Genomic DNA, 19,402 nt, shown 5'->3' with positions numbered 1-19,402 from the left:
TGGTGACTTTTTAACTGTCGACCATTTGACCCTGTCAACCTATTTCCTGTCAACCATCTGGTGTCGACCTATTGACTGTCTATGTAGACAATGTAGATCTTCCATCCAGATGTCCTCTTAACTAGGCTTGACCTCTCATTGCCATCAGAACCCTCTATCTGGAAATGTCCTCTGCAAGGGGACATCAGCAAATCCCTCCCACAAAGGGCAACAGAAAAGCATTGTTGGGGTTCAAGCTAAACCTTAAAATACCAAAGAGGTCTCCCATTTGCCCAGGAGCCACGATTATCCTGTGTTTAATCCATAGACTATTTGTTTTTATAGAAGAAGGGTTATTGCTTAATATATGGCTCATAGTATCAATATTCTGCACTTGGATCTTGTTACTAGATTGCCCAATGAAAGTTAATATTTAGCAAGTTTGATATTTATCTAAAATAAATATACTTTTTCAAGTTTATAATAATCCTAATTTGTTCTTCTTTATTACTAATGTCATATATATACTTTTTAGAAGAATAATAATGCAATATCACATTGGAATGTTATGCACTGGGGGGTGTCGCTTAGGGGCAGATACAATGAAGACCAAAAGCCGATGGAACCTGTTCTAGCAGCTTCTGTGCTTTAACTCCAAAAAGCTGATTCTGCTCTGTCCTATGGAAGTGCCAGCTGAATCACCCTACTGTAATGGACAGAAAAATGCAAGGTGCATTTGTACTAAGCCGTGGAGAGAGATATAGTACCAACCAATCAGCGTCTAACTGTCATGGTACAGGCTGTGTTTAAAAAATGACAGTTAGGAGCTGATTGGTTGGTATATTATCGCCGTCCACTATATCTCTCTTCAAGGCTAGGTATGTCTCCCCCACAGTACATACAAGGCTGAAAAGGCTTTTTTATAGAACAATATGTACATATCTGTATTATGAGCCATTACAAGAGGATCCCCTCTGCTCACAGATCTGTATGCGTGGAGGCAGAATTTCATCTCCTGGTTCAATAGGATGGGTGACGGTCAAGAGGACATTTTTACCGAAAATGTTGTGTCTTTTTCAAGTTCAGAAACCTATCTCAAAATGTATTTGGTTTATTTTAACACTGCAAAGTGAAATTTCACATTTTGTAACCAGAAGTTCAAACGATGGGGACAAAGGCCACATGGAAATATTATTATACCACTCAAATAAACTAAATCCTAGCACGGTTCACTTCACTTTTGTGGATGCACACTGAAACAGGTGAAGGTAGAGTTTGTTCTCTAGTATCAGCCTTGGCCCCTTTATGGTCTGGAAGACAGATAATATTCAGATAAACCGACTACCAAGTTCTGTTCCATTTAATGATAAGTATTAAGTGTAAGGATCTCACCTCATATCCATCCCGTTGACTCCTATATGAGACCACTTAGGTTTTCCTCAGGCCTTTTTGGGGAGTCTGTCTTATTCCTGGAAAACCTGCAGCAAACTGCTAGACTGGGATGTGATTTGGGGGATGCATCACTGTGGATTACATTAGTATCTTTGTATGTAGTACATCTAACGAATAACTCGAATACATCCAAGTGCAATTTTCCCTACAAATCCCCTTGGGTGACCAATGATTTAGACCTCAGTAGTTATGAACAATGTATTATTATATCCCAAAGAGAGAGGGAAGTATATCTGTTCTTTTTAGTCTGTTATGTTCCTTTCAATTAGATATAGTAATCAATTATGAAACAGACTGGGGAAGAGACTTATACCTGTCACCACCCCATAGACGGAAATAGTCAAACCAATGTACACTAGAAAAGCAATGTAAAGGTGGTAATTTGCACCAGTTAAATTCCATTCCTCCCTTGTCAGATGTGACCAAAGTGGAGACTTCAATCATCTGTGACTGTTATATGAAAAAATTGTTTCCATTTGTTGGCCGAATTGCCAGCAGCTATTGCAAAGCACAGTTCCGTTAGACAATCTCTGTGGTATTCTGTAATACGATTGTAGTCTAGAAACTCACTTTCCATGTTATTCAAGCAACTAAAAGCATGATAGAGAAATATGGGATGTGGACATTCATGATGTTGACACAGTTAAAATGCCAACATAATAAATGTCGACACCACAAATGTCGACATTGACAAAATGTCGCCGTTTGCATTACAGTTAGGGATAGAATCACAGTAATAGCACATTGTCACCATTTCTGTGTTGGCATCATATCAATGCCGACACGAATCTCGACACATTCTCATGTCGATCTAATGAATGTCGGCATTCTGACTGGAGACATAATATATCAATCCTGGGAAATCCGGTACTGGGAGCAATCCTCACTGCTGCCCTTGATCGAAGTTAAAAATAGAATATGGTTTATAATAACAGTGAGGAAATAATAACCTACATGGCAAAGGTATTCTACAAGAGCCTCATAAACTTGCATTTGACACCCATAACATCTGCTGAAATTCTAAATAAAATTGGGTTATTTTAATCTTGTATTATTAATCTTTGTTATATTGCTAAGATTTTAGTATTATTTTGTAACCCTATATTACCCCTCTCATTTAAGGAAAACCCCCTCCCACTAATATCTTACTCCTCTGTCCTCCCATCTTCTCCTCCTCTTTTTACTGCATAAAATTATTGCGTTTCACAAAAACTTGCACTGAATTGACGTGTCACTATCCGCTGCTTTACCTCTGTCCTACCAGCGGCGCTGCTCTCCCCAGTGATACTACTGATCGTGTTCTAATCTAGCCAGTCTGGTCACATTCTGTGAGTATGTAGCCTGGCTTCATTGCTAATCTAACAGCTATGAGCTTCACCTGGGACTGCCTCTTGCTGATCCCTCCGATCTGAGCCAGATCATCATGTCAGAACCCCTGTGTCTATTACCCATGTCAGACTTCTCTGGAGGTGGCTCCTAGCTCTGTGTCCTGGCTCCAGACCTTAGTTACCAAGCCACATACTTTCTGCTATCAATCTTCAGATGTCTGCAAACCCTGCAATATTAATCCAAGTTCCTTCTGCTCACAGTCTGCTGACGATAAACCTGCTGTGTTTACCCAGTGCCTAGTATTGTCTGCGTTTACAATATCTGCTATATTGTCTTCAGTCTGCAAGTTCCAGTATTCATTCTACACTGTGCAACCATCAATTAGCCAGTTATCTGCATACAAGTAGCCTGAACCTGTCTCCCTATATCCGGCTCACTTTCATACAAGTAAAGGCCCCCATACATCAGCAATCTGAAAACCACAATTGAACAATTTGAAGATTTATTGCCCGATGTTAGGATTTCCCAATCTAGCAATCTGCGCCCATACACTACAGATCTTTTTCAGTGATTTGCAGATCGATTGCAGCAAACACAGATCTGCCAATCTTAAAAGGCTCCATCATTTTATTAGTAACGGTCTGCAAATCTGCTGATCATCTCCATAGACTAGACTAGCAATCTACAGCCCCAATCCATCTGTGACATCCAACATGTTGGGCAATCTGATTTAACAATTCCAATCTGCGATCTGTGAAGCCCATACATTGCAGATTTTTATACACAATTGATTGCAAATTACAGAATTGTCACAATCAATTGCTGATGTACGGGGGCCTTAAGCTTGTACCTGTATAATTGGTCTAATCCTGCTGCTTGGGAATCATATCTGCTGCATACTGCAATCAGTTCACTATTCATCTGCTCCAGGTTCCTGTACTACTTGTCCTGCTAGTTCTGAGTTCTGTTCCCTATACTGGCATTCCGTCCAGTTATCCTGGTACATCTTGGTAAGACCATATCCATCTTCCTCAGTTATTATCTGCAATCTCCATTATCTGTGTATCTGCTACTCACATTGCCTGTATAGTCTGATCTGTTATAGACTTCTCGCTCCAACCTGCATACTGCTATTCATTTGAAGACTTTGTTGTATCAGTATTACAAAGTGCCCTGTTTCTATCTGCAGTATATCCGATGTGCCTTTCCTAGCCTAATTCACTACTGAGCCTTGTTTGATCCTGTGTCTCCCGTCTCTGATGTCCTGCTCTGTACCCTGTCTGTATAAATAAATCTGACTTGCTTTCACATCCGTGATACTTGTGATTTCTCTGAACACAGACAGACAGACAGACAGACACACACACACACTTCCCCGAGAGCCTATGACAACGTGTTTTCTGAACTAGACCAGGCTGTCACCTTATTTCTACAGTCAGTAGGTAAATGTATATACTGTACAACTAGTTTTTCTTGTATCTTCAAATAAAAACATTTTTAAGAAAAGGTTAAACTAATGTGAAATGTGGCATCAGAGACACTGTTATTGTCAACATAAATATTGCAATCATATTTACTATGAGAGTAAAGGCTTCCATACATCTGCAATGTATTCGGGCAATTCCCTGATCCCCAGATGCCGGAGTTGGATTTCCTATATTTGCCAATCCCAACCAAAATATAATCGGGACCAGCAAATCGAGATTTTTAACATGAAGAATTTCACAGATTCCTTGACATATTGATGATCATCGATAGCTGCTGAATGGTATTTCTGGGCCAATCGGAAAATCCCTGAAACGGTCGCCAGATGTTTGGAGGACTTAAGTCGGTTAAAGGATAGGAAATAGGGGAGCAACGTTGACTTGAAGTTGGGACTGGTCCTGGGACACGCTCAGTGACATCAGTATGAAGGGGGAGAATGGAGTGTAAATGAAAATTGTGGACTTTATAGTAAAAGATGGCGATGGCTGGCGGGGGTACGACTCACAGGGTGCAGCATGTAGAAAGTATGGTGAAACCTTGTCTCCTGGGTTTGGGATTGTGGCTAAAGCAGAGTTCCCCATAAGGAAGAGCTACAAGCGATGTCGTGTCAGAGGCGGTTATCCAGGGTTCTCTAATGAGATGTGGGTTGAGGGATTTTGGAATGAATAGATCTTGTATACAGATATGTCCTTATACACTGGGTGTCTTTACGCCATACCGCGTGAGATACCTGTCACACTGAGCCGCTGTGACTTTACCTGCACAGGAATTGGCGTTACACACATGCACAGATGCAGATGAGGCCCAACGGAACTCGGCGTAAGGAAAAGCCGCAGGCGGATCCCTTTTAAATTGCAGTGTCAGTCACACACAGATGTACAAATGTTGAGCTCTGCAGGCTTTGGTGTATCTATGATATCTATAATGGGTGTGAGGTGTGCAGTGCACCCATATAATTATTATAGTTACCTATCCGGAGTCCTGCAGGCTTTGGTGTATCTATGATATCTATAATGGGTGTGAGGTGTGCAGTGCACCCATATAATTATTATAGTTACCTATCCGGAGTCCTGCAGGCTTTGGTGTATCTATGATATCTATAATGGGTGTGAGGTGTGCAGTGCACCCATATAATTATTATAGTTACCTATCCGGAGTCCTGCAGGCTTTGGTGTATCTATGATATCTATAATGGGTGTGAGGTGTGCAGTGCACCCATATAATTATTATAGTTACCTATCCGGAGTCCTGCAGGCTTTGGTGTATCTATGATATCTATAATGGGTGTGAGGTGTGCAGTGCACCCATATAATTATTATAGTTACCTATCCGGAGTCCTGCAGGCTTTGGTGTATCTATGATATCTATAATGGGTGTGAGGTGTGCAGTGCACCCATATAATTATTATAGTTACCTATCCGGAGTCCTGCAGGCTTTGGTGTATCTATGATATCTATAATGGGTGTGAGGTGTGCAGTGCACCCATATAATTATTATAGTTACCTATCCGGAGTCCTGCAGGCTTTGGTGTATCTATGATATCTATAATGGGTGTGAGGTGTGCAGTGCACCCATATAATTATTATAGTTACCTATCCGGAGTCCTGCAGGCTTTGGTGTATCTATGATATCTATAATGGGTGTGAGGTGTGCAGTGCACCCATATAATTATTATAGTTACCTATCCGGAGTCCCGCGTTGGCCGGTTCGGCATACTATAATCACTAGGAACAAGGGGTGGTGTGATTCTCCAATGCTGCTGTCTGTCTCTCCCACTGATAATTGGATAGAGGATCTGTGATTGGCTACGGGTGCTTTATATACTGATCTATGTGGCATCACAGCAGGCTGGTTCTAGCGATCAGATGAGTCATTTATTGTACTTACTCTAACGCCAGCTCTGGTAGGGAGGGTTGGTAAAGGAATTGAAACCATTAGCATGTGGGCTTTCAAAAGCAAAACTTAAACTCTCATCCACCCACCTAGTGGCTTCCTCTCCTCTGCAGACGATAGGTGCTGATCAGTGGTCTCAGCGCTCAGAGAAGGGGATGGCAGGAGGAGACCAGCCAGCACCACATCCGAGCTGCAGTTAGTGTGTTCTCTCAGTAATGTGTTACATGCAGTTATACTAGTAGGGAGAACATCTCGCCTTATACACTCAGACATGGAAACTCTCTTCTTATACAGCTTAGTGTTCCTATATCTTCACAACGGTAAGTCCCAAGCCCCGATAATTACTCTGTAGTGTGCTGTGTGCCTGTGTGTCTGTAAGGCATGTTACCAGAGACATCTGGGGTGGTTTATAGATATAAATTACTAACCTGCGCTTAAAGCTATTATAACTATCCCCAATGTACCGCAAATGACAATAATTTATTAAAACAGCACATAAAAATAATATAACATAATAAATCCACGACTGACAAATGACGTTAAAAACACTTATAACGGGTTAGGTTAATGAATTCACTACAGGTACCTTTTAGTAACCCCAGAGAATATGGCGGTTACGTGATGCACTTAGCACATCAGTTTATGAGTACAGCCTCAGAGCTGCAGCAGAATGTAAAATTCAGATTTCCAATGGGAAATACTTTTCGTTAAATGTAAAGAGATGTAAAAGCCGGGTATTTATCAAAGCTCGGAGAGAGATAAAATTGTGTGAGATAAAGTACCAACCAATTAGCTCCTAACTGTCATGTTTGAAAAAAAACAATTACAATTAGGAGCTGATTGGTTGGTACTTTATCTCACACAATTTTATCTCTCTCTGAGCTTTGATAAATACCCCCCTATTCTGTGAAAGTGTTTTTATGGAAATCTGCAGCTCAGGTAAAACCACCTCCCTGGTTTGTGAGTCCCTCCGGTGTCTCCGGTCCATGGGCGCAGGATTGTACCGTCACAGTGAAGCAAAGTCCTTACTCCAGCTTTCTCCTGGGAATAAAGTGCTGCTGAATCGATCTACTGTCAGGCAAAGCGATAACCCAGATATTACTGACGCGTTTCTCCGCTGATTGTGCTTTTCTCAAAGACAGTGATTTGTAGATATGTCATAATTTTACTAACGAAAACTAAGCAGATTATTATGCAAAAAAAATAAGCTCTGTGAGCACTAAGAGCCGATCTACTTGGAATTGGATTTCTTCTAGTGCGCTGTGGGTTACCGAAACATTTTCCAGTAAACTCTGCGCTAGTTGTATAAATACCCTTTGTGTGTGCAAACATTTTCTGCTGGATTCTTTATCAGGGTGTACATCTTTTTATTATTTACAAGAAATGTACACTATTAGGCTTTTAATGTTGTGCTCTGTATCCCACCAGTATCCCTGCTTTACACCATTGGGTCAATAAATAAGGCCAGTAAATTAATTGTCACATTGTCCAATTGTCAATCTGTCTGTAAGAAGAAACTTCTGTTGGCTACATACATTTCAGGACATAAAGGTCCCTGGTATCTGAGAATATTGTTCTCCAATAACTGATGCTGGAGGGAACCTCTGATCTTATTATATCTCTGATAAATCTGTGTACATTTCTGCATCAGGTGTGTCAGGTGCATCCTGCGGAGAGAGAAGAAACGTGTCCGGCACAGAGGGAGGGGATGTGACGCTGTCTGTGGGTCAGACTGGGATCAGAGACATCTCCTGGGTGACTGGGATGAGACACATTGTTATAACAGAGCCGGGTACACCTATCACGGTCCTTAATAACCTATATAAAGGACGACTGAATGCCACAGCTGATGGGTCCTTAATTATAAAGAATATATCCAGAGACGACCAAGGGATCTACACAGCTAATATACGGAGACAGACATCAGGACAATGCACCCAGCTGTATGATCTCACCGTGCACGGTAAGTTATTGTCATTATTTGGTCTGTGTTTTCTAAATGGGTTGGGTATGAAATGCCGGCGGCTTCCGACCCCGGAAGCACGACAGCTGAAGATCCCAATGGCGGCGATATATCGATGGCTGGCATCTCGTCCGCCAGGATATGTACTACATCCCGTTCTAAATATATATTCATCCATGTCCTTATCAAATCTTTTATGTATCTTAATAGTGGGAAATCTTTTGTTGCTCACCAGTGACATAGCAGCGGGCATGTGGGAGGGGGAGATGTATCAAGTCTTGAAGAGGGATAAAGTGCGGAACTTGCCCAAAGTAACCAATCAGCTTCTATCTTGTGCTAGATAAATGACAAAAGCTGATGGCTGCTTTGGTGGGTTAAGGGACTGGGGAGCTATTAGCTGTAGATTTATTGCATGGAGGGTCACAGAAGGCTGACAAAGCTGAGGCCATATGACCATACAAATGGGATAAATCTCCAGCGCTGTCTAGCTATCGTTAGAGAGAGGAGCGGGATTAGCGGAGCCAGCAGGGTGATGGCATTTATTGGGCAGGCGTTTTGATTCTTGTGGTCTGTCTGCATTACTGCACGGTGTCCATTATTTCTTAAGCCCTGTGAGTGTGTCACTTGTGTGTCAGGTGTTATGAGTGGCTCCAGTGTTATTGTATTTTGTCCTCTGTGTTTGCCTTTAGTTCAGTTTTTAGTACCTTGTGGTTAATGGAGAGAGATATGGGAAGGGCAGAGTTGGGGAGGAGATAAGATGGGGGGATTAGGGGAGAGAGGAGAAGGGAGCCAGTGTAAGAAAACCAAGCCAAGGGGAAATATCAGGTTCTCACATGGGGGACGATGCACTAAGCCTTGAAGATAAAATGGATAGTGATAAAGTACCAACCAATCGGCTCCTAACTGACATTTTTCAATCACAGCATGTAACATGGCAGTTAGGAGCTGATAGGTTGGTACTTTATGGTTGAGGACTGTGTGCTGCCGTCTGCCATCATCCCCAGCGGTGAATTTATATTGGGGAATCAGGCAGCCACAAACTCGACTACTCTCCTGCAACATCCGGGAGACTCCAGAATCTCAGATGACTCTCCCGTGCCGGGAGGAGAAGACTAGTATCCCAGGATCTGTGCCCCACTTACCACCCCTGCTCACACCCTGAGTGAATTGAATTATCGTAGCCCTGTCCGCCCCTTCACAATCCCGGGGATCATGGCTTTCTATGGCATTGATGATGCAATCACGGTGCCATGCCCCCTGCCCCTCCCACTTTGCTACAGCACATCCCCGCACCGCCCACCTTGTCCCATCACACACCTCCCGTCTGGCTGGGGGGCAACCAGGAAGTCAGCAGCCCGGGCTCCTCTAAGGCGGAGACAGCAATTGTGGCAAAAATGTCTGAGACTCAGAGAAGTTTCTGCGGCCCTCAAAGAGGACAGTGCGGCCCTGTAGAAAAAGGTTTTCTGATATTGGGTTTTCTGATATTCACTAAGCCTTGGAGAGAGATGAAATGGAAAAAGATAAGTCCCAGCCAATCAGCTCCTAACTTTCATTTTTTTCCATTTAACATGTTAACCACTGTACAACTAAATATGTGTACAATAATCCACAGAGTCGCCAAGAAGGACCAGTCCCCGGCCTTCCACAAGTCAAGCCACCACTGGTTTACAAACTGGTGAGTGCAATCTTACCAAAACTAATATATATATAATTTATTTTACAATTAGAATTTTTCTAAAAAAAAAAATACTATCTGCAGAATCCACAAGAAGATCAAACCCACCACCTTACATGAGTCGGGCCCCCAACGGAACTGGAGCTGGTGAGTGATAGAAAATGATGTCATATTCAGCGGCTGTTCCTGCCTTTACCAGCCGGAGGGGGGGGGTCTGTAATTGTGCTCATGCACAGGATCATGATCGCGCACAAATTACCAAGCCAGCTGGCTTCTAGAGACTGCACCGGCTGCAGCCCCTACAAGCTGGGAAGGGCTGCCATGATAGCAGGGGAGTGACTTTGCTTTCAAAGGTTAGTCACTGGCCCTGCTAGGCAGTCCCTGTGGGTGGAGATTTTACTGGGGGAGGGGGGGCTGAAGCTTTGCGTTAAAATCTGCCACTGTTCGCATTTATATGTTTGATATACAACATCAGTAATGTAACATGTTGCATATGGAACTATTCTAAATAAAGCAGTTTTCAGATGCTTCCCCTCTATGCAACATGTGGGTTTTAAATGGGAAAAAAATTAGTTTGTCTGGACCATTTTTGCATTTTGTCCCCTGGTATGGCCCAGAGACTTCCGAATTTTGGATGGCTCTTCCAAATTCTGGAAAGACTAGGCCAACCTCCCGGATGCCACTAACTTCCCTAGTGATGTAGGTGGTCTGGAGGCTTGATGAGGCGAATCACATCACTGCAGCCTCCCATGGCTTTGTGTAGCAGGAGGTGGGGCCATGGTGACCTGAGTTTAGCCTCACGACGTCCGCGACATTTGCTTTTCAGTTAGAAATCATGTTAAGGTAATTTAACGGACGGAATATCAGATTTTATTTCCCGTCTCCAGAGTGGGTGACAATCGGGAACAATCCTTTGTTTAATAAGGATAACAGGTGCCCCTGGGAAACCCCTCGCAATGTTCATGAAAGTATTTAGATCTGTTTAAACTAGAGATGTGCGCTGATCCCCACGTTTTGGTTTTGGACCTGGATTTATCTTCATGTTTTGGGCACTCAAGTGTTTTAATTTTAGTTTTGTATCTGGATTTTTAAAAAATAATGATAAAAAGTTTTTAAAAATGCATAAAATCATATAATTTTTGCAATCCGAAATCCGGATTTAAAATTGGAATTCTGAACCACTGGAAGATCAGAACCACAACTCAAATTTATCCTGATCTCCTCAGGAGAGCCGAACCGCAAATCGGATCTGTCTGGATTCATAAAATTCATGTGGATTTGGATTTCAGGAGAACCGAACCGCACATCTCTAGTTTATACAGGAAAATGTGACCAAAAAGAAACAGGTCATTGCTCATAGAAAGCAGAAAAATGTCTTATACAATGTAGGACATGTATGTTGGGTGTTGTATTGATGGGAAAATTGTTTAGGAATTTGCAGAAGGGATTTTTAAGTGTTTTTTTTCACAATATGTTACAAACTTGTATATAAACCCTTAAGAATCTGATTAGAGAATTTTGAATGTACCCCAAAATTTTGTAAACACTTTTATTCACTGAAAAACACATTGCGGCTTTCATTTTTCCATTATTTATAAAAGTTATAAAAAAATAAACCATTTGATACAATATAACGGCCTCCAATACTTTGCTTACGACCACTAACAGATTGCTACACAACCCTGCTATCTTATTTTCCACTTTTTGGGGACTCAGGAGGACTTACCTACTCTTTCATCTCTTTCATGCACTTTGCATTGTTTGCACACTGTGGAATTAACGCGCAACATCACTGTGATGCTCGCAACTTGCTCTTTCTAATTGATAAAACTGAGTTGTTCCAATTTTCATGGCAAAAATATCCCACGAACCGCATTAAGTTAATGCATAAAACAAATATATTTTTCGTTATACTAAACAAAAAAGTAAATACATTTTTTTTTTTATTTGAAAAGCACAATCACCAAATATACTGTATGTCTATTTTACAGACACAATATAAAGAAGTTACATTTTCAACATTTATCTGTTTAGTCTTTATTGACAGACAATAATATTCAATTATTAACACATCATACATTGGCATGGGACACAAATAAGAATATTAACATAAAGCTTTTTCTTTTTCATTACATAACTAATTCCCAACAAAAAGTCTAATACCTATATATGCTAACATGAGATAAGTGTCGATCACTTCTCTAGACTATTTGTTTGCTGTCTAATACATAATCCAAAAGCAGAGGACGTTATAATGAAAAATGAAGCAGCAGACAGCAAGCCACCACAATATCTGAGACTTTTGCAGGAGAGTAGAGGAGAACATTACCAGGCTTATCAAGGCACTTAAACCTGGACCTCATAAGACCAGAGAAACTTTCTATCATACATCTGGTGGCAATGTAGACTTAAAAATATATATGTGTGCTGCAGTAATTTGAGGGCACTACAAAAGGTGTCATAAGCCAGAATTAGCCAAAAAGAAAGACATAGCAAACATTTGTTAGATCAGACAGAGATAGGGAACCAAAAAATGTGAAGCATATTGTTTGATTTAACAACAGAAACGCAACAATGAAGAGACATACATAGGGGTAAATTTACTAAAGTGAGAGTTTTTAGAAGAATTTTAAAAGTGATGTTGCCCATAGCAACTAATCAGATTCTACATTTAACTAGCACCTTCTAGAAGATAATTGCTAGAGTCTGATTGGTTGCTATGGGCAACATCACTTTTAAAACTCCCTTCTATGAACTCTCACTTAGGGGTCTATTTACTAAGCAGTGTTAAGAGACAGAGTGAAAAGTGATAAGAAAGTGTTATGGTGCCAGCCAATCAGCTCCCAACTGTCATTTTTCAAACACAGCCTGTGAGATGACAGTTAGGAGCTGATTGGCTGGTACCTTATCACTTTTAACTCTTTCTCCTAATACTGCTTAGTGAATAGGCCCCTTAGAAGTCATCACCATTATCAAATGTAACATAGAGGGATGACTGCTTGATATAACACACCTGATACATATTTGCACATCACAGACTACCTGTACATTAAGGGACTGGGAATGATGGTGGTTTGTGTATATCTCTGCCATGTGCACAATTGGTGCAGAATCCATAGTTGTTCATCATCCTGATTTATGTACTTTACTAAAAGCTAGGTAATACCATGCAGGATTATTGTTATATATTAATCTCTTTTGTGTTTGTTTTACAGAGGACACTATGAGTCATAGCGAGTCTCTCAGTGTTTCTGTTCTTTTCTGTCTACTTTGTACCAGTACATACACTGTCATCATGCTATATGCTGCCATATAATATCCTGCATGCAAACCACCATTCATATTCAGGCATAGGGTAATTGTTTCTTTCCTTTACTCACCATTCCACGCTGCTTTCATAAAATGCTAATAATGTATGTTTCAGTTTATATGGAAATCTCTACAAACCTTCAATTACCCAGAACAATATATTTGAAGGTAACAATAAAATGATGTGAGAAGCCTCATGTCTGATGTTGTTTCTGCTCTGCTGTGTGGCTGGTCCTGTGTTTCCTCCTCTCTAGTGCCGGGCAGAGATAGTATATGTATGTGGGTCCTGTGTTTCCTCCTCTCTAGTGCCGGACAGTGATAGTATATGTATGTGGGTCCTGTGTTTCCTCCTCTCTAGTGATGGACAGTGATAGTATATGTATGTGGATCCTGTGTTTCCTCCTCTCTAGTGCCGGACAGTGATAGTATATGTATGTGGGTCCTGTGTTTCCTCCTCTCTAGTGCCGGGGAGTGATAGTATATGTATGTGGGTCCTGTGTTTCCTCCTCTCTAGTGCCGGGCAGTGATAGTATATGTATGTGGGTCCTGTGTTTCCTCCTCTCTAGTGCCGGGCAGTGATAGTATATGTATGTGGGTCCTGCGTTTCCTCCTCTCCAGTGCCGGACAGTGATAGTATATGTATGTGGGTCCTGTGTTTCCTCCTCTCTAGTGCCGGGCAGTGATAGTATATGTATGTGGGTCCTGTGTTTCCTCCTCTCTAGTGCCGGACAGTGATAGTATATGTATGTGGGTCCTGTGTTTCCTCCTCTCTAGTGCCGGACAGTGATAGTATATGTATGTGGGTCCTGTGTTTCCTCCTCTCTAGTGCCGGGCAGTGATAGTATATGTATGTGGGTCCTGTGTTTCCTCCTCTCTAGTGCCGGGCAGAGATAGTATATGTATGTGGGTCCTGTGTTTCCTCCTCTCTAGTGCCGGACAGTGATAGTATATGTATGTGGGTCCTGTGTTTCCTCCTCTCTAGTGATGGACAGTGATAGTATATGTATGTGGATCCTGTGTTTCCTCCTCTCTAGTGCCGGACAGTGATAGTATATGTATGTGGGTCCTGTGTTTCCTCCTCTCTAGTGCCGGGGAGTGATAGTATATGTATGTGGGTCCTGTGTTTCCTCCTCTCTAGTGCCGGGCAGTGATAGTATATGTATGTGGGTCCTGTGTTTCCTCCTCTCTAGTGCCGGGCAGTGATAGTATATGTATGTGGGTCCTGCGTTTCCTCCTCTCCAGTGCCGGACAGTGATAGTATATGTATGTGGGTCCTGCGTTTCCTCCTCTCTAGTGCCGGACAGTGATAGTATATGTATGTGGGTCCTGTGTTTCCTCCTCTCTAGTGCCGGACAGTGATAGTATATGTATGTGGGTCCTGTGTTTCCTCCTCTCTAGTGCCGGACAGTGATAGTATATGTATGTGGGTCCTGTGTTTCCTCCTCTCTAGTGCCGGACAGTGATAGTATATGTATGTGGATCCTGTGTTTCCTCCTCTCTAGTGCCGGACAGTGATAGTATATGTATGTGGGTCCTGTGTTTCCTCCTCTCTAGTGCCGGGCAGTGATAGTATATGTATGTGGGTCCTGTGTTTCCTCCTCTCTAGTGCCGGGCAGTGATAGTATATGTATGTGGGTCCTGTGTTTCCTCCTCTCTAGTGCCGGGCAGTGATAGTATATGTATGTGGGTCCTGTGTTTCCTCCTCTCTAGTGCCGGGGAGTGATAGTATATGTATGTGGGTCCTGTGTTTCCTCCTCTCTAGTGCCGGGCAGTGATAGTATATGTATGTGGATCCTGTGTTTCCTCCTCTCTAGTGATGGACAGTGATAGTATATGTATGTGGGTCCTGTGTTTCCTCCTCTCTAGTGCCGGGCAGTGATAGTATATGTATGTGGGTCCTGTGTTTCCTCCTCTCTAGTGGCGGACAGTGATAGTATATGTATGTGGGTCCTGTGTTTCCTCCTCTCTAGTGATGGACAGTGATAGTATATGTATGTGGATCCTGTGTTTCCTCCTCTCTAGTGATGGACAGTGATAGTATATGTATGTGGGTCCTGTGTTTCCTCCTCTCTAGTGGCGGACAGTGATAGTATATGTATGTGGATCCTGTGTTTCCTCCTCTCTAGTGATGGACAGTGATAGTATATGTATGTGGGTCCTGTGTTTCCTCCTCTCTAGTGATGGACAGTGATAGTATATGTATGTGGATCCTGTGTTTCCTCCTCTCTAGTGATGGACAGTGATAGTATATGTATGTGGGTCCTGTGTTTCCTCCTCTCTAGTGCCGGGCAGTGATAGTATATGTATGTGGGTCCTGTGTTTCCTCCTCTCTAGTGCCGGGCAGTGATAGTATATGTATGTGGGTCCTGTGTTTCCTCCTCTCTAGTGATGGACAGTGATAGTATATGTATGTGGATCCTGTGTTTCCTCCTCTCTAGTGCCGGACAGTGATAGTATATGTATGTGGATCCTGTGTTTCCTCCTCTCTAGTGATGGACATTGATAGTATATGTATGTGGATCCTGTGTTTCCTCCTCTCTAGTGCCGGGCAGTGATAGTATATGTATGTGGGTCCTGTGTTTCCTCCTCTCTAGTGATGGACAGTGATAGTATATGTATGTGGATCCTGTGTTTCCTCCTCTCTAGTGATGGACAGTGATAGTATATGTATGTGGGTCCTGTGTTTCCTCCTCTCTAGTGCCGGGCAGTGATAGTATATGTATGTGGGTCCTGTGTTTCCTCCTCTCTAGTGGCGGACAGTGATAGTATATGTATGTGGATCCTGTGTTTCCTCCTCTCTAGTGATGGACAGTGATAGTATATGTATGTGGGTCCTGTGTTTCCTCCTCTCTAGTGATGGACAGTGATAGTATATGTATGTGGGTCCTGTGTTTCCTCCTCTCTAGTGCCGGGCAGTGATAGTATATGTATGTGAGTCCTGTGTTTCCTCCTCTCTGGTGCCGGGCAGTGATAGTATATGTATGTGGGTCCTGTGTTTCCTCCTCTCTAGTGCCGGGCAGTGATAGTATATGTATGTGGGTCCTGTGTTTCCTCCTCTCTAGTGATGGACAGTGATAGTATATGTATGTGGGTCCTGTGTTTCCTCCTCTCTAGTGGCAGACAGTGATAGTATATGTATGTGGGTCCTGCGTTTCCTCCTCTCTAGTGATGGACAGTGATAGTATATGTATGTGGGTCCTGTGTTTCCTCCTCTCTAGTGATGGACAGTGATAGTATATGTATGTGGGTCCTGTGTTTCCTCCTCTCTAGTGCCGGACAGTGATAGTATATGTATGTGGATCCTGTGTTTCCTCCTCTCTAGTGCCGGACAGTGATAGTATATGTATGTGAGTCCTGTGTTTCCTCCTCTCTGGTGCCGGGCAGTGATAGTATATGTATGTGGGTCCTGTGTTTCCTCCTCTCTAGTGCCGGACAGTGATAGTATATGTATGTGGATCCTGTGTTTCCTCCTCTCTAGTGCCGGACAGTGATAGTATATGTATGTGGGTCCTGTGTTTCCTCCTCTCTAGTGCCGGGCAGTGATAGTATATGTATGTGAGTCCTGTGTTTCCTCCTCTCTAGTGCCGGGCAGTGATAGTATATGTATGTGGGTCCTGTGTTTCCTCCTCTCTGGTGCCGGGCAGTGATAGTATATGTATGTGGGTCCTGTGTTTCCTCCTCTCTAGTGCCGGACAGTGATAGTATATGTATGTGGGTCCTGTGTTTCCTCCTCTCTAGTGCCGGGCAGTGATAGTATATGTATGTGGGTCCTGTGTTTCCTCCTCTCTAGTGACGGACAGTGATAGTATATGTATGTGGGTCCTGTGTTTCCTCCTCTCTAGTGCCGGACAGTGATAGTATATGTATGTGGGTCCTGTGTTGCCTCTGAGTGCAGTATCCTAGCTTATATAAGGCCTTTAAATCATGGGAGGCCTTGTCTCTGGCCCCAGTCTGTTTCTGGACTATTCAGCTTTGCCTTACCTACCTCTATTCCGTATCTTCATGCATTCAGTCTCAAAGCGGAATGCACTATACAGAAAAATGCGGTCAAACCTCCGAAAATGCAGTTTTTGAGGTTTGACTGCAAACACCATATGCTAAACTTTCCGGAGCTTTGACCTTTGCGATGTTGCTAAACACTGCTGCGATCAGTGGTGGGATGGATCCTGTGTCTTGTATATCCTGCAATCCTGTTTCCTTAATCCTGTGACTGACTTGTTCTGTTACTGTGAGCTGGCTTTCCCTTCTGTTCCAGTCACACTTTGGTCGCACTTGCTTATCCTGGTACAGGAAAGCATTGGTATTGTCAAGTATTAGGTGACTCTTAGGCCAAATGGTGAAAGAAGAGGTGGCTGCTACAGGCCAGTGCAGTGACATAGTTAGAAATGTACATAAATGAGCATAGGTGGGTGTAGGAAGTCTCACAGGGGCTGATTATGAGTAGGAAAAATCTCGGTTCACTGACGCAGATGACGCAAGGAACCACCCTCTCTCGTGGGAGGGTCCTGGGAGTGCTATGAGCGTGTATGTAAAACTGTGTGTGATTCTGAGTCATGCGTGAAGGGAACGCTGTTTCTGACAGATCTCTTGCTACGATGGTTCCTCAATTATAAATTATTCTCTCTGGATAAACTAAAGGCAGTCTGATTTATTTCAAGTTAGGAATTTTTTTTGTGTGTGACATTTTCCTTTCAGTTCTTTGTATGACATTTTACAATGTATAAATTGGTTTTACAACGTTTATGGCATTTATATTTTTATTTCCTCTGATTTCAGCCAGGAACCAGAAGGGCGATTATAAAAGGATGAATATTATACGGCTGACCCTCTCTGCCTGTGTGCTATGTCTCACCTGCTGTGTGTTCCTCCACCACATGACCGGAGAGAGCATGAAACGCTCCCCTGACAGTGGCTGAAGATCCTACATCGTTGCGGTGGCTGAGATTATACGGGATGAAATACCAAACCTCTGTAATTTGTATCATTTAAGCGATATCTCTGTGATTACCCTGTTGTACCGATACCTGGATCTCCCGATATAGGAATCTGCAACCGAATTGTTTCTCTTCTTACTGTATATTAAAATTGGCTGTTTTACCACTGGCATGGAGGGGAAATCCTGACACTTTCTGATCCCTTAAAAGTTTTTCTTTGTTAACTTGAAACAGAGGCATCAACGGGTCAATCTCCGTGAATGTACCGTAAAAGACACATATGACCAGCATAGGGGTTGATACAGATGTTTTAGGGGGCATATAGAGGTGGCCAAAGTAAAGTAAGGGTATGTTGTGGGCGCGTTAAATGTGACTTATGGCCAAGACGGCCTGCAAAAGGGGGCATATTATGTATTGCTTTGGAGGGTTCTGACTTGCAGGTACTTAAACTCTGGTACAAGCTGTGAAATGATGATAATGACAGCCGCAGCTTTCCTCTGATTGGTCAAATGTATCTAAGACACACCCATTCATGCAAATAAGGTTAAACTGCTGTGACTGCGATTTAAAATCAATGATTGCATTGTACTAAATAATTGGGTTTTTTTTTATTAAAGTGACTGTGCACTGTTATCTGCATTTCTCTGATTGCAATATATGATTAAGATAACAAGAGTGGCCTTGGGATCAACTCCCATATAATCTCCCCTAATGCTAAGAGGCACCGAGAAGCGATATATCTGAGGATTGGACCTTGATCCAGATTCTGCACAGCTGATCAGTGGAAAGTGGTGCTTGGAGAACAGGCTTTCTGTATATACAGTAAATTAAGCAGCAGCAATGACTGGCGATAAACACACAACTGTACAGTTAAAGTGACATATCTGACTAAAAATTAGCACATTACTGTCGTAATTACATTTAATCAGAAAATAAAAGAAAACTGCAGTGAGTGCAGCAAGGCGCTTTCTTTTGTGGGTCTATTATAAAAAGTGCAAAAGTTGTCACAAGATGTCTCCAGATATTGCTATGTGTTATGCGAGGCTGCTGAGAATCATGGGAGGCCCTGGTGCTTGGGGGGAGGGGTGGGTATAGCTAAAGTATTCTCTTAACTGTATATGCTTTGCGGCAGGGCACACTCTGGGGCATGGCTATGGCATGGTGACCCGGACCCGAGTTATCACTACCAGCCTCCCCCTCTCTGTGCCCCTGGTGTCTACTCTATAGAAATATATCAATTTAGGTGAAATGTAACAGTTAAATATTTAGGTATTGAAACATAATGATCTGTAAATTATTATATCTAAAATATAAGCAAAACGTGTTCTCCGATCATATATAAAACACGCAATATATTATTGTACGTTATATAATTTTTTAATC

At 42.4% G+C, this 19,402-nt stretch overlaps 1 protein-coding gene across 1 annotated transcript in view; it reads left to right on the top strand.

The window, feature by feature from the left end:
• Positions 1-18,734, top strand: part of LOC148532542 (uncharacterized) — a 34,416-nt gene extending 15,682 nt beyond the window's left edge. Inside the window, exons 3-6 of the mRNA XM_088467712.1 lie at positions 7,790-8,101; positions 9,714-9,776; positions 9,861-9,923; positions 17,862-18,734. Of these exons, the coding sequence (XP_088323838.1) occupies positions 7,790-8,101; positions 9,714-9,776; positions 9,861-9,923; positions 17,862-18,001 (578 nt within the window). The 3' untranslated portion in view covers positions 18,002-18,734. The remainder of the gene's footprint in view (positions 1-7,789; positions 8,102-9,713; positions 9,777-9,860; positions 9,924-17,861) is intronic.
• The last annotated feature ends 668 nt before the right edge of the window (positions 18,735-19,402 follow it).

Source organism: Taudactylus pleione, unplaced genomic scaffold, assembly GCF_031769625.1.
Source record: "Taudactylus pleione unplaced genomic scaffold, aTauple2 ptg000073l, whole genome shotgun sequence".
In the NCBI taxonomy this organism is placed as follows: domain Eukaryota; kingdom Metazoa; phylum Chordata; class Amphibia; order Anura; family Myobatrachidae; genus Taudactylus; species Taudactylus pleione.
This window is presented reverse-complemented; position numbering and strand designations above follow the sequence as displayed.